The sequence below is a fragment of the Oryzias melastigma genome, linkage group LG19 (assembly GCF_002922805.2).
Source record: "Oryzias melastigma strain HK-1 linkage group LG19, ASM292280v2, whole genome shotgun sequence".
NCBI classification, from domain to species: Eukaryota; Metazoa; Chordata; class Actinopteri; order Beloniformes; family Adrianichthyidae; genus Oryzias; species Oryzias melastigma.
The window spans coordinates 4,695,272-4,710,071 of record NC_050530.1 but is presented as its reverse complement, the minus strand read 5'-3'; the positions used below and the strand labels follow the sequence as shown (position 1 = coordinate 4,710,071).

The following is a 14,800-nucleotide window of genomic DNA, read 5'->3' as shown; positions in this document are numbered from 1 at the left end:
GGGGGGGGGGGGGGGCAGGATCGTTCGCTATGTCCAAAATTCCATCTCACGTTGTACTCGGTGAGGGGAAATTTTGGTGAGTTTCGGAGGAGATATGTTTTGCTCAAAGGTGTAGAAAGAAAGAAGAATTGCATAAACAATCTAGTCCTTCAGTCCAGAACAGCAGCAGGACAGAACGGATCTGATGCATCAGAACTTTACAGATAAGAAGTGCATAAAAGGTGAGGAAGACTACAAAGCTCCTGGAGTGATGCATGCTGGTACTTTGAGTGAATTCAAACCTAAAGGTTGGATTGAGTTTTTTAGCATCACCTGCAAGTATTTAGTCCACACAGTAAAGCAACAGATTGAGAAGAAGAAGCAGAACAAGGAGCTGAGATGATTCTGATGATAAACTGAAGGAAAGTCTCTCTTCAGAGACAATTCTGCGCTGATGTTACTGGAGGACACATCAGATCAAGTGTGATTCTGTTCTTCTGTCTGGCCTGTCGCCTGCAGCGATCCAGATTTTCTCAGCAGACTGCAGAAGCTGCAGAGCCGCTTCACCTGGGATCTGAGACCAGAGGACCTGCAGCTGGAAGACCTCAGCGTTCAGCTGCAGCACGACATCGACCTGGAGCTGGGACAGCCGGGGACCGTGGCGTATGCCTGCAGGTTTCTGGCTTACGTCAGGTAAATTTGGATCAGATGAGCTACAAGAAAGAAAGTCCCAGAATATCATCTCACCCGTCTGTCCTCAGGTATCTCCAGTGTCAGCCAGCAGAGGCGCTGGAACTCCTCAACCAATCAGAGACGAAGACCCGGGAGGTGTATGATGATGAGCGGCGGTTCATTGTGATGTACGGAGACATGGCCTGGCTCAAATACCACACTGAAGACTTGGAGGAGGCACAGAGACTCTGCCAGAGAGTGGAGGACATCCTGGTATCCTAACTGTTCAGTCACATGAGATTTCATTTATGATCAACCAGAAGGTTGTTTCTATGGAAACAGCCTCTGTCTGCATCTGAATCATCAAAATAAACCAAAGCTCAACACTCTCCTTTACAGGTGAGGCACCCGGCAGCCCCTGACACCCTTCATCCAGAAGTGTACGGCGAGAAGGGCTGGACACTCCTCAAGCTGTCCAGGTCTTACTACCCGGAGGCCAAAGAAAACTTCTGCAAAGCTTTGGAGATGCAACCTGATGACTGTGAGCTCAACAACGGCTACGCCATCGTCCTGTATCGCATGGAAGAGGTACGACCAATCAGCAGTCAGAATCAGTCCCACCTGATGGCTGATGAAGGTGGCTTTGTGTTGCCTTCTTTCAACCAATGATCACATCTAAATACCTGCAACGCTTCATCCAAAGAGTATCAGGGAATTTGACAGCGTGAAGTTCAGCAAACTAAGAGGAATGTTTCGGATAGGATGATTCAGGATCGAGCGCTGAAGCGTCACCGGCCACCAGACAGCTGCAGCGGGCTGTGGAAATCAACCCGAGAGACGGCGTTCTGCTGTCCATGTTGGCTCTGAAGCTGATGTTTAACGGAAATCTAGAAGAGGTGGATAAGCTGGTGGAGAGGGCGCTGAAGGTCGCACGCAACAACACTCAGGTCATCAGATACCTGGCCAAGTACCTCCGCAAACGGGTATGACACAAAAACTTCTCCTGACTACCACAAGTTTCTGATATGTCTGGTCTGTTTTCCCCACTGGACTGAAAACATTTCTAACAATTGTTTGTTCCAGAACCGACTGGATGAGGCCATCAAACTGTTGCAGGACGTGCTTAAGATGAACACCACTTCAACCTTCATCCACCACCAGCTGGCTCAGTGCTACATCGACAAGAAGAAGCTCCTTAAGAAAACTCAGCCACGAAGAGGAGATGCTATTGCGCCTTCATGGGGTCTTAGTGATGAAACAGCTCGTGGTTTGTTTTTCAGACCAGAGTTTGTGGAGGAGCCACATCTTCATCTCTGACAGACTCTTGTCTTCTCTCCCAGAGATAAAACGTCTGAGGAGTCTCTGTATTCACCATCTGGAAAAGACTGTCCAACTGAAAAGTGGCTTCAAGCACGCCAAGGCGGAACTGGCTCTGCAATATGCCGAGATGTCTGACAAGGAGAGGTGCTCCTGAACGCATCCATTTCACCCCACCGGTCAACCAAAGGATCACAGTGTTGATGAGGGTTCTCATTCATCCAGGGAGGATGTCTTGAAGTTGAATCGTGGCATTTCACTCCAGTTGCCACGATTCAGATCACCAAAATAAAAACACAACCTAAACCTCACAGAAAGGAGACAGAGAACCGAACAAGATCCATCTAAGCCAGAACCAGGGAAGACCAATTTAATCTTTGGCATTTTAAATACCTTTCATAGTGTGGCATAATGTCTTTAAACCTCTGCCAAGCGTAGCCACCAGAAAACTAAAAAAAATCATAAGCACAGAACTCTCCGACACTGGGAACCAAGACGTGTATTTTACACAAAATGCAAATCTATAGTAATGCAAAAACAGAATTTTAGGAGTCCAATATTAAAATAAATGGACACAAAACAGAGATCCTGAAACACCACAATTACATCACAAATGATGGGTCATGTAAGAGCCAGTACACAATCCTCCACAGCTCCAGTGCACGGTCCTCAGGCTCAACTCACAGGCCCAATCCAAATTATTTCCTAACCCGTAAAGTTAGCCCTCTAAATGGGAAAAAAGGTATCCGACTTTACCACTCACACTTTGGAAGTTTTGGATATGAAGTCATGGAGGAGAGACAGAGATGGTTTGGACATGTTCATAGGAGAGACAGTGAATATATTGGTAGAAGGATGCTGAGTCTAGAGCTACCAGGAAAGAGGTCTAGAGGAAGACCAAAGAGGAGGTTTCTGGATGCAGTTAATGAAGACATGAAGGTGGCTGGTGTTAGAGTGGAGGATGGAGAGGACAGATGGCGGAAGCTGATTGGCTGTGGCGACCCCTGAAGGGAAAAACCCAAAAGAAAAGAGGAACAAGTCATCCCTACATGACTCCTTACTGCCATACAACTCTGCGAGTTTGCTTGAACCTTCTCCAGCCACACCTCCAACGTCGTACCAGCCCTACCACTGAATATAGGGCATCTATCAAGGTAGATGTCAAGGTTCTTGTCACAAACTGGTTCTTGAAGTTTGGTGTCCTAGCATGGTTTCATTCTGACCAAGGGAACAGCTTTGAGAGCCAGCAGATTCAGCAACTCTTTGGTTTGTATAGCAGTAAGAGGTCGAGGACTACCCTGCAGGTAATGGTCGATGTGGGAAGTTAACATCATGCTGCACAATCTCCTCAGAGCTCTACCAGTAACTCTCAAGACAGACTGAATAGCTTCAGCCAGATTATAATGTGATATTTTGTCTGTCTGGAACAGTCGTACCCAATGAGTGGTTTGTACTCGGAAAATTTTTCTGAAGTTCTGTCCAACAGAGACTTTTCTTCTTTCAGGGCTCAGCAGATGTTCGATGAAGTACTGGAGGGGCTGGAAGAGGAACCTTGGAGAATCCGTTATGATATCTATCGTAACTATGCTACTTTCTGCCAGTACCACACCGACAACATAGGCCTGGCCTTCACCTACTATAAGAAGGTCTTAATAAGATCCACTCTTTTCTGTTCAACAGTTAGAACTGACAGAACCTCTTGACTCACCAAACTGTATCGGAAGAGAGCAGAAAGTCTTTAGATTGTTCACAGTTTTGTCTGTTTAATCAAACAAATCTTTACATAGAAAATCCAAAATTGATCAAATAAATCCACATAAAATCTGTAAAAACTATTGACAATAAATGGGTCAGCAAAAGCGGTTTTCTTAACCCAGCAAAATTAACTTTAAATGGAAATTTGAAAATAATAACATTATTAAATGAGATATTTCTAGTGGGTCAATGAAATCCCATCATCTCCCAGAAGAACCAAAAAACCTCAAGAGATTTTGAATCAACATTCTTGCCTTTACCTTTTCACACACTCACTCACTAGCTGGAAGGATTTGTGTTAACATTGGTGCACACCATGCCTCATGACTGCACCACTACAGTGTTTGCTGTGTCTGGGCTCAAAGTTTTATTTCTACCCTGTTTTCCAGGGTAATGAAATCCTCACCAGCGCATCAGAGAAGAGCTATCTACTGAAGGTTTGTCCTGCTCGGTTCTCTGCAGCCTTTCTGTCTCGTCTCACAGTAGGTTATGCAACCAGCATAGTGTATTGTACTGCTATATTCATACCAGGAAGCCTAGAAGGAGAGTCACCAAGGTGTTGAAAACTAGGAAAAGGGTCATGGAGCGCGGAGAAATGCAGGTTTCCATGACAACCGGCTCTGCTTATCTCACTTTCAGCGGATTTGTGTTGGTTCAGCCGAGGGAGTGTGCCCTTGGCCTGGGAACATCCGATTAGAGATGGTTGCTTAGGCGCAGGCAGACACTACTTTCTGCCTATCTGCTGAATGTCCAGGTACTGCTTTGTTGTGGAATAGTTTCTAATCCAGGTCAATTTTTAGGGTTTCGTCCAAGTCCAACTATAACTCACTCCAAGCTGGTCTCCATCTTCCCAAGAGAGACTTCAATACGATAAACGCGGGCAAACAGAGCATCGATCCTGGCCTCCAATCCATTCAGTTTCTCAGTCAGAGTGTTCCGCTCTTAGTATCACAATCGTAAAACACTCCCTGGCTGCCTTTTCCTGTAAGCCACCTCACCAGGTTCTGATAGCTCCAGATCCACCAGCTCCAATCACCAGAGAGCAGGAGGTCATTAACCCAATGATGTAAACATCTTCAACGTCTTTCAGAGAGAGTTGCGACGGGCAGAAAATGCTCCACTTGCCCCACGAGTCATTCACATATCCAGTAACAAACGTACGTCCTGTGCAAGTGGGGTCCGCTCCTCCACTCCTCATGATGGAGAAGATTTGGTCAATCACAGTCCAACATATAAGATCCATATTTCACAAAGTGAGAAAAACAGAGTGGTCCCACAGAGACCAGGGAGAGAGCTTTGGGTACGAGATAAGGGAGCTCAGGCGTTCGCTCTTGGTGAGTGCCGGACGAAGACAAGGATGTGAGGCGCGTAAAAAACACAAAGTATATGAGGTTCACACTGTTACTACCTGATACTAGCACATAATAGAAGAGGTCTGGTGTGAAATGTGGAAGCGGTGCCACTCTGGTGAACCTTGCTCCAGGCTTTTGCTTTCTCACCTCTATTCCGATAAATGAAAGACTTAGTGTGATAGAATTACAGCCTGGTAAAAACTACAATTATTGATTTCTCCATCGATTGGGACTTCCATGTTTTGACAAGGATGCCACCCAGTAGTCACAACCACTGACTCCATGGTTGGTCAAAATTCAACTGGTTTAACTTTTACCGCGCCTTCAGTGGACGCTGGTTTTGTATGTAGAGGCTGAAAACTGACTTAAAACTTACATAACTACTTATGAGATGTTACATGGAGCGCAAGCGGCTGCTTGAATGCGTGTTGCCGAGCCCGGTGTGAACGTAGCATCAGATGTCTGCAGGCAGCAGGTCACATTAGTATGGAGTACAGTCTGATGTTAAGTTGGGAGTTTCCACATGTCACTGCAGAGGAACGAGGAGGTAAAGTCCATCTGTTTTTCCACAGAGAATGAAGGAGATGGCAAAAACAAGACTCGACAGCAACTGGAGGGATGCCACACCCTATGCCATTCTGGGATATGTGGCAAAAGAAGATGGTGATTGGAGGGCGGCGGAGGAATATTATGAGAAAGCTCTGGAGAGAGATGAAGATAACACCGAGTACCTGTCGGCACTGTGCGAGCTGCGCTTGAAGCTGCAGTGACTCCAGATCCTCGTTCATTGGTTCAAGCCTGGTTCTGTTGAAAATCAAAAAGTGTTGGTGTTTGTGCGTGCAATTTCTCATCATCTTCTGTACTTTCTGTGGTTTCTGTTACTTGTAAGTTAGGTAGATCTCCCTGATCTTCTGAAATTGGAATTAGACGCTTTTCTCCAAGCCATTTCACGTCTGTTTTGTACCGAGCTTTTTTCTTTAGCGGGGTCTGTTTTTTTCCCAATGAGAGCCGAGTGCAGATAGTCGTTTTGCCATCTGTTTCTCCTCATGCTATCCCTGTACTCCTGCTTGTTGCAGTGACAATAAAGGTTATTCATTTATTCATTCATTGTTAGGACAGATTGTTGATTCATTTCTTGGCCTTCTGCTCAAAGAAAAAAGGTCGTTTTTTTACTCATTTCAGAGTCCTGAAAATCTGTGGATCCACATGAAACACTCCTACAGTCCCTTAACATCACAAAATGACAAAAAAATTAATATTAGATCTCCACCACTTCCTTACAAAAGCGTCCAATTCTTTGTTAGATGGGGGTTTCTATATGAGCACCGTCTACAAACCTCTAAATCTGGTTCCGTATTAACATATTAAAATTAGATATTTCTGCCGTTTGGTTTCGTGCACATTTTGTGGCTTTAACAAGTCAATATTTACATTCTAAATATTATCATGTATGAAGTGAAAAACCCCAAAATCACACTGGATTGTCAACACAACCTTCACTCATCTCCTGTCCTCCGGATAAGTCGTGACACCAGAACCAAGAACCCATTTCTATAGCCCCGGTTGTCTTTAGGGAAGGTAAGAGGCTTCTGACCTTAAACTCCAGCGGCTGCCAGAGCTTGGACCAGAACCAGAACTGACTACACCACTCATGTTCTTATATCCTATTTTAAAAGCTTCTGCAGGTTTAGAAATCACTGCAAAGCTAAATTAGTGGTCCACAAAACCAGCAGGTCTGATGTCCATTTAGTGTATTTGTTAAGAAATTTTAAGTTTTTGCTTTTTTCCCGAACATTTTCCTGTTTGTTTTCTTTAAAACACGGAAACCTCTGCTGTTCCTGAGCAGTGTTAGACCTGCAGAACTCCAGAGCATCCAGACCAAAAACCTCCAGTTTCACAATGCAAAAAAAATTAAATAAAATCAGCTTCAAAAATGACTTTTTATTTATTTAGTTTAAAACACAGAAACATAAAGAGACATTTGAGTTCTGATGGAAAAGTCCTTAAAATCTGTATTTTACAGGAACACTGCTGTACAAATCCAAGCTTTTATTTTGAAAGCTCCTCTGATGCCGGGATGGTTTCCAGCCGGGGGAGGGGTGTGTGACGGTGGAGGTGTGTGTCAGTGCGCATGTGTGTCCGTGTATACGGCAGTAAAGTCCAGCTGTGTGTTGCCAGCAGCTGTCATGGCGGCGTCCGCCCGCCGCTGCAGATCGCCGTCCATCAGCGCCGCTCCGACCACGAACGAGTCCTGAAAGACACACACTCTGCAGCTGAAACGGTGACGCCCAACAATATCACGGAGACGGTGCGTTTCATTTCCTCACCTTCTTCTTAGAGTTGGGTGCAGCGACCGGGGGGTTAAAGGTCATGTCTTTTATACTGTAGTCCTCAAAGAGCTCAGGTGGAGACCTGCACAGGTGAGTTTCAAAGGAGTGTCATAGAGACGACTGGAGCTGCCACGATTAGTCGACTAGTTGACTACTAATCGACTATTAAATTAGTCGACGATTAATTTAGTAGTCTATTAGTCGTTACTTTATATTATATGGAGTCAGAGTGTAGTAAAGCTGAAAGTTATAACGTGATTCTGCTAACTTTATGGACTATTTAGGCATATATTAAGGTTTTTTAGGCCAATTTAGAGTTTAGCTAATATTTCAGCTGCATTCTAACTGTTTTGGCTAATTCAGACTTTTTTTGGTTTTTTAAGCCGTTTTGGAGTTAAGCTCATGTCAGCTTCATGTTAACCATTTTGGCTAATTTAGGCCTTTTTATTTTTTTAGGCTATTTAGTGTTTAGGTAATATTTCAGCTACATGCTATTCGTTTTGGCAAACTTCATTTTTTTTTTTTAGCTTTTTAGGCTGTTTTGGAGTTAAGCTAATAGTTCAGCTACATGCTAGCTCTTTTAGGTAACATAAGATTTTTTTTGTTTGTTTTTTTCGGCTGTTTTGGAATCAGGCTCATATTTCGGCTGCATGCTAGCAATTTTGGCTAATTTACACTTTCACATTTTTTAGGCTATTTTGGTGTTTAGCTAATATTTTACTATATGCTAACTGTTTTGGCTAATTTAGGCTTCTCTTTTCAAATATTTTAGGCTGTGTTGGAGTTAGGCTAATATTTCATCTACATGCTAGCTGTTTTTGCTAACATAGGCTTTTATTTTCTAGTTTTCTAGGCCGTTTTAGAATTTGGCTGATATTTCAGCTAAATGCTTTTTAGCTGTTTTGACTAAATTACGCTTCTTTCCATTTTTTAGGCTTTTCGGGATTTAACTAATATTTTAGCTGGCTATCAGCTTCAGAAATTTCCGCTATCAAATTCAGCATACTGCATTCACACTAGCATTATTGCAGGTAATGTCGTATATTTAATTTTTAGTTAGTTTAAAGCCAATAATGGTTAAGATGTGTGCTTTACATCCACTTTGTGCATTACTCATTTAGTTGACTAATTGGAAAAAATTGACTTAATGACACACAGGGTGTGTAAGAAGGAGGTGTGTCCTACCTGCGGCTCAGGTCTGCGCCGAGTGCCGCCGAGCCTTCGCTGGGAGCTCCACGAGTCAGATGTGCCGCGAAGCGCCGAACCACCGAGTGGTAATGTCTCTGCAGACACGGAGGAGGGACCCTGAACACGACCGACAGTCGAACTGTGTGTGAATGTGTGCACATGTGTGTACCTGCAGCAGGTGCAGCTCCCACAGTGCTGTGTTCTGAGCGTTGCAGTGTTCTGGCTCGCCGACCTCCGGCAGGTAGAAGCCGCTGCCCTGGACCTCGTTGTCTAACAGGAAGTCACACTTCGGGAAAGCCTGACACAAATGATGACAAAAAGATGAGACACACAAGAAAGGGCTGACATAAAAAAACACACATGCACACGCACTTGCATGATAGCTCTGTTCATGGCGAGGATTCCCACGCTGGCGTTGGGCAGGACGTGCAGACTGAGCATGCTCAGACGCTTGACGAAAGCCATGGCCCTCTGCAGGGTCACCTGCTTCCTGCGGCGAATCAGCATGGAGTCCAGGCACCGCAGCACGATGATGACATCATCATTTTGCACCCCTTAGTCAAAGCAGAGAAGCGGCTTGAGCTCGACAGCATTTGATTGGTGGCTTTGTCGGGGGGCGGGAACACACCTGCGTTAAGCTGCGGCAGCATCTTGTATACCTGAGAGTAAAACTTCAGCGGGTCGATGTTCAGGGCGTCACCTGGCAAAGACAAACACCTTTCAATGATCCAGGAAAACTGTGACTGTGGGAACAGTACCCTGAATCTCCACCTAGAGGGCAGCAGTGAGACCAAAAATCATCCAGGTGTTTGCACTACTGTATGGCTCTGTTTGTTAGCAAACAACACCAGGAAACCATCAAACTATCATCTCCTTTCAGAATAAGTTTCTGCAACAGTGACTCCTCCCCTAACACAAGTGTGCATAAACACACAGACTGACCGATGTGACCACGTGAGGACTGTTTCAATGTCCCTCATTATCAGGACCCTCTTCTAAAGTAGACCTCTAATCCAAGTTCAGGATGCATCACAGAGAGGATCCATCAATGCTCTACTACCAAACCTGCAACAATGACACCTGACCTGACACAAGTGTGCATAAACACACAGACTGACCTATGTGACCACGTGAGGACTGTTTCAATGTCCTTCATTATCAGGACCCTCTTCTAAACTAGACCTCTAATCCAGGATGGAGGTTTAGGGTGTTCAGAAGAGAGAGGATCCATCAACCAAACCCAACCGAGGTCCTTGGCTGGACCAGACTGACCTTGTCCTGACAGGATGGTGAAGACGGTCTGGACGCAGTGGAGACTCTCCCGATTGGTCAGATCCTGCAGACATCACTCAGTGAGTCACTCAGTCACTCCAGCAGGTTATACTAAAGGGGGTGGGGGGTTAAGCTATACTCACTCCTGATTGGATGAGGTTCTGCAGCACATTAAGCAAATCATCGAAGAACTCCATGTTGATCAGGTGAGCAAAACTGACAGAGAGACATCAGTGAGTATTACAGCATCACTACAGCCTGTGTTTGTGTGTTTGTGTTTGTGTTCTTGTGTTTGTGTTCATGTGTTTGTGTTCTTGTGTTTGTGTTCTTGTGTTTGTGTTCTTGTGTTTGTGTTCTTGTGTTTGTGTTCATGTGTTTGTGTTCATGTGTTTGTGTTCATGTGTTTGTGTTCATGTGTTTGTGTTCTTGTGTGTTACTGTCTGCTTCTGTATTTCTGTGTTTTTGTGAAATAACATGTGCTGCTGTCTGTGTATTTCCATGTTTAATGCATTTCCATGTTTTTTGTGTGTTTGAGATTTTTGTATTTCTGTATGTGTCTTTGTGTATTTTTTTTGTTTTCTGTATGTGTTCCTGCACCATTTTGTGTGTTTCTGTATGTTTTAGTGTTTTTTTGTATTCCTGTATGTCTATGTGTATTTCTGTGTGTTTTCCATGTAATTCTCTGTTTCTGTGTCTTACTGTGTGTTTCTCTGCATTTTTGTGTGTTTTAGGTTGTTGTGTTTCTGTGTCTTTGTGTGTTGTAGTTTGTTGTGTTTCTGTATGTGTTTGTGTTTCTGTGAGACCCGTACTTTGCCAGCCCCTCCAAAACCACAGGTAGGAGGACAGATTTCTGAGCTTTCTTCAGAATCCGGAAGTACACCAGGAAGACGATATTCAGGGTCTCTGTGTGCTGAGGAGGAAGAGGAAGGAGGAGGAAGGAGGAGGAAGGAGGAGGGAGGAGGAAGGAGGAGGAAGGAGGAGAAAGGAAGAGGAAGGAGGAGGAAGGAGGAGGAAGGAGGAGGAAGGAGGAGGAAGGAGGAGGAAGGAGGAGAAAGGAAGAGGAAGGAGGAGAAAGGAAGAGGAAGGAGGAGGAAGGAGGAGGAAGGAGGAGGAAGGAGGAGGAAGGAGGAGAAAGGAAGAGGAAGGAGGAGAAAGGAAGAGGAAGGAGGAGGAAGGAGGAGGAAGGAGGAGGAAGGAGGAGGAAGGAGGAGAAAGGAAGAGGAAGGAGGAGAAAGGAAGAGGAAGGAGGAGGAAGGAGGAGGAAGGAGGAGGAAGGAGGAGGAAGGAGGAGAAAGGAAGAGGAAGGAGGAGAAAGGAAGAGGAAGGAGGAGGAAGGAGGAGGAAGGAGGAGGAAGGAGGAGGAAGGAGGAGAAAGGAAGAGGAAGGAGGAGAAAGGAAGAGGAAGGAGGAGGAAGGAGGAGGAAGGAGGAGGAAGAGGAAGGAGGAGGAAGAGGAAGGAGGAGGGAGGAGGAGGAAGAGGAAGGAGGAGGAAGAGGAAGGAGGAGGAAGGAGGAGGAAGAGGAAGGAGGAGGGAGGAGGAAGGAGGTTAGTTTCCTGCTCGTCTGTTTCAGGTTCATCTTCTATCCGACTGACTCACCAGTTTGATCTTCTGCTGTTTGCTCTCTGAGGCTTCGGCCTCCAGCAGCTCCTTCTCCAGCTTCTCCTCCGCTTTCTTCCACTGTAGAGACACAGATGTCTTACTGCCCCCTGGTGGCCACACACTGAACAAACAAAGTCTTTCAGTTTTGTACACAAAGCCTAAAATCTATTAATCTGTTAATCTGTTTATCCCATCTGCTGATGTCACATTTTCTAAAAATCTAATATCTTTAAGAATTGGAACTGAACTTTAGAGGATTAATCTTTAACTCAATACATGTGACCAACAGCAACATTTAGCTTTAGACGAACCTAAAATATGTGTAGCTAAACAGCAATCCACATCTTGGCTATTAGGTGTGGCCAACATGAATTTCTGTTAGTTATTGTGTGAATAACATCAGCCACAAAAAACTAAATACATCTACTCCAAACTAATGCAACAGTATGTCGATCCATGGATTCATCGTTCTTTAAGGTCATCTCTTGTTTTGAAGCAGAAGCAGACAATTATTGGCTTTAGTTAGGGATGTTTTCTGGTTTCTGAATCATGCAGGAAGTTCTTCTGCTCTAAACATTCTTAGCAGCGTGTGGTCACTCTCTTTTACATTTTTTTGAGAACTTTGGGATTCTGGGGAAATAGAAGTCGTAGCTCCAGGATGTTCTTTGCTAAGATGTTACCACACTTTGCTCTACTTTGAACGTTGGTGTTTTTGTGCTTCTGTTAGCTTTAGCCACAGCTTCGACTAGCTTATGTTGTGGCTTCTGTTAGCTTTCGATGTGGCTTCTAGTCTATTCAATTCAATTTTAGTTTTATTGCCCACATCGCAAAAAATGGCCTCATTGGGCTTCATGCCGTTACTTGTCCAGAAGGAGGTCAGTCATAAAATATAAACAACAACTAATTGCTAAACTAAACAGAATAAAATAAACTGGATATACCTGCCCTTAGACCCTCCCTCCCTGTAACGAAAAACTCCAAAAAACGTGATTCAGGAAAAAAGAAAAGACCTTAGAGATATTCACATGAAGATTCTCTCCAAGGACGGACAGGAGACTTACCAGGTCTCTTCTATTCAGGATTAGACTAGGACTAGACTATTCAGGACTTCTGTTAGCCTTAGCTATAGCTTCTGTTAGCTTTAGCTGTAGCATTTCTGAGCTTTAGCAGTGGCTCCTATTAGCTTTAGATGTAGCTTTTGTTAGCTTTCGCTGTAAAGCTTTTTAGCGTTAGCTGTGGTATTTGTTAACATTAGCCTCTTTTAGCTCTAGCGCTTTTTTTGTTTTGTTTTAGCAGTGGCTTCTGTTAGCCTTAGCTTTAGCGTCTTTTAGCTTTAGCTGTGGCTTCTGCTAGCTTTGCCTTCTGTTAGCTCATTAGATAAATCAGAGCTAACATGTTTATGGAGGTTGTTTTCCATCAGAAATGACTGTAGCCTCCTGTCCCGTGTTGGGTTTTTGGGTTTTTGGGTTTTGTGGTTTTTGTCCGGTTGCTTCTGCACTCGCTCACCTTCCTCTGCATCCTGGAGAGGTTCTTCTTCCTCTCTTTGTTCGTCATGAACTTCTTCTTTGGCGCAGTGGACTCCAGGTCTTTCTTCACCTCCACCTCCTTGATCCTCAGACTCAGCAGAGTCCTCAGCACCTGTGTGAGGAGGATTATGGACTCTAAGGCGGGTAGAGGCGGCGGCGGGCTGGAGGCGTGTCTGACTGGTTACCTCGGGTCTGACGTTGTAGTTCAGACTCTTCACAAGACCGGAGATGACTCGTACTGTCGCCAGTGAGGCCCCGCCCACTTTGTCCTGCTGGAAGAGCTTCCTGATGGCGTCGCAGCACAGCTCCGACACCTGCGACAAAACGCATCACGTCACAACGCCAGCCGGGCGACGTGGCGGCGGATCAGGAGCGGCGCTCTCACCTTCCTCGCTGGCTCGTTCATGAGCGGCACGAGGACGATGATGATGTTGTTGTGGAAGTTGAAGTGCGGCAGAGCGACCAGCAGCTCGCACAGGCAGCGCACGGCCACCTGCGCCAGGCCGCGGTACGAGTGCAGGCCCACCGCCGCGCTGCGCTTCCTCTTCTTCTGCTTCCAGTCTGAGGACAGACGGGGGGGGGTGAGCGCGGCGGTCGGACGGTTTGTGTCGCGTGCTGGTGTGGTGATCACCTTTGATGACCTGCTCCAGATCCTCCAGGAAGAACTTGTACTGACTCACCAGACCTTCCTCGAACTCTCGGAGGAGCTGCGTCTCCTTCTTCACCTGCAGCACAAAGACGTTCAGGGAGAGGAAACTCCGACAGGAAGTCGGAATTTCTCGTGGGGGCGTGTCCGCTACCTTGACAGCCTTCTCGTCGGTGGTCAGAGGCCGGATCCGGTACGACGGAGCGATGTCCTTGAAGATCTCCATGAGAGAAACCATAACCAGCTTCCGGACCGACACCGCCACGCTGGGGTCGGTCTCCATCATCATCCCCCGCAGCTCCTTCACGCGCTTCATCTGCCGCACAGAACGGTCTGTTAAGCCCCGCCCCTTCAAGTCTGGGTTCTTAGCGGCGCCTCACTTACGTTGCTGAAAGGGTCTGAGATGATAGCAGCTCCCAGACCGGCGATGATCTTCTTCTTCTGGTTCAGCTTCTGCACTCGGAGCCGCCTCCTCTCTTCTGCTGTCAGCGCTATGCTGCTCGCCGTCGCCCCCTCTGGACAGGAGAGCACATGACGGGAGGTCAGGACTAGATTCTGTGGAAAACCGCTCCGTGCTGCGTCTCCTCTGTTCATACCAGTCTCCTCCTCCTCCTCCTCTTCCTCCAGTTGCTGCTCCTCCTCCTCCTCCTGCTCCTCCTCCTCCTGCTCCTCCTCCTCTGGCTGGTTTATAACTGCAGTCAGAACAGATCACAGGTTCGCTCAGGCTCCTCATGAGGGACTGGAGGTTCAGAAAGTGGGCGGCACCTTTCTCCACGCTCTGAGGGATCACGCCGCGGCGGTCTTTGATGGGCAGGAGATGGATGACTTCCTTCTCCTCCGTCCTCGCCATCTTCCTGGGAACCTTCTCGTAGCCACGAACCACGTCGGACTGCCTCTTTTTGGCGCCGTGCACCGGCTCGCTGACAACAGAACAAACGCGGTTGAGTCACAGTCGGAACATGTGGGCGTGTCGTGCTGCGGCGTTACCTTGACGACAGGTCTCTGGTGATGAAGGAGGCCTGGCGAGCCATGGCGCTCATCTGCTGCAGGTCATCCTCCTCCATCATGTCAGTGGGAAGGCTCTCCAGGAACTCCTCCTCCTCTTCCTCCTCTGTTAGGGGAGAACAGGTGAGTCTTCAGAGAGCAGCAGGTGTTGATCAGGT

At 46.2% G+C, this 14,800-nt stretch overlaps 2 protein-coding genes across 3 annotated transcripts in view; one reads left to right on the top strand and one right to left on the bottom strand.

The window, feature by feature from the left end:
- Positions 1-6,182, top strand: part of LOC112141814 (interferon-induced protein with tetratricopeptide repeats 5) — a 10,156-nt gene extending 3,974 nt beyond the window's left edge. Inside the window, exons 4-12 of the mRNA XM_024264974.2 lie at positions 499-672; positions 741-924; positions 1,051-1,239; positions 1,413-1,634; positions 1,735-1,918; positions 1,992-2,115; positions 3,473-3,614; positions 4,113-4,160; positions 5,648-6,182. Coding sequence (XP_024120742.1) covers positions 499-672; positions 741-924; positions 1,051-1,239; positions 1,413-1,634; positions 1,735-1,918; positions 1,992-2,115; positions 3,473-3,614; positions 4,113-4,160; positions 5,648-5,845 — 1,465 coding nt within the window. The 3' untranslated portion in view covers positions 5,846-6,182. The remainder of the gene's footprint in view (positions 1-498; positions 673-740; positions 925-1,050; positions 1,240-1,412; positions 1,635-1,734; positions 1,919-1,991; positions 2,116-3,472; positions 3,615-4,112; positions 4,161-5,647) is intronic.
- An 809-nt stretch (positions 6,183-6,991) lies between these two features.
- Positions 6,992-14,800, bottom strand: part of noc3l (NOC3-like DNA replication regulator) — a 10,170-nt gene continuing 2,361 nt past the window's right edge. The window contains exons 3-21 of one of the 2 annotated variants that reach the window (XM_024264976.2): positions 14,625-14,748; positions 14,403-14,557; positions 14,234-14,329; positions 14,022-14,119; positions 13,792-13,953; positions 13,623-13,716; positions 13,377-13,552; positions 13,177-13,305; positions 12,972-13,103; positions 11,463-11,543; positions 10,675-10,775; positions 10,009-10,081; positions 9,866-9,929; positions 9,222-9,293; positions 8,966-9,147; positions 8,763-8,891; positions 8,591-8,688; positions 7,403-7,487; positions 6,992-7,326 (exon numbers count right to left, since the gene is read on the bottom strand). In XM_024264976.2, coding sequence (XP_024120744.1) covers positions 7,198-7,326; positions 7,403-7,487; positions 8,591-8,688; positions 8,763-8,891; positions 8,966-9,147; positions 9,222-9,293; positions 9,866-9,929; positions 10,009-10,081; positions 10,675-10,775; positions 11,463-11,543; positions 12,972-13,103; positions 13,177-13,305; positions 13,377-13,552; positions 13,623-13,716; positions 13,792-13,953; positions 14,022-14,119; positions 14,234-14,329; positions 14,403-14,557; positions 14,625-14,748 — 2,180 coding nt within the window. In that variant the 3' untranslated portion in view covers positions 6,992-7,197. Of the gene's footprint in view, positions 7,327-7,402; positions 7,488-8,590; positions 8,689-8,762; positions 8,892-8,965; positions 9,148-9,221; positions 9,294-9,865; positions 9,930-10,008; positions 10,082-10,674; positions 10,776-11,462; positions 11,544-12,971; positions 13,104-13,176; positions 13,306-13,376; positions 13,553-13,622; positions 13,717-13,791; positions 13,954-14,021; positions 14,153-14,233; positions 14,330-14,402; positions 14,558-14,624; positions 14,749-14,800 lie in introns of both variants that reach the window. The other variant, XM_024264975.2, reaches the window with a different exon arrangement.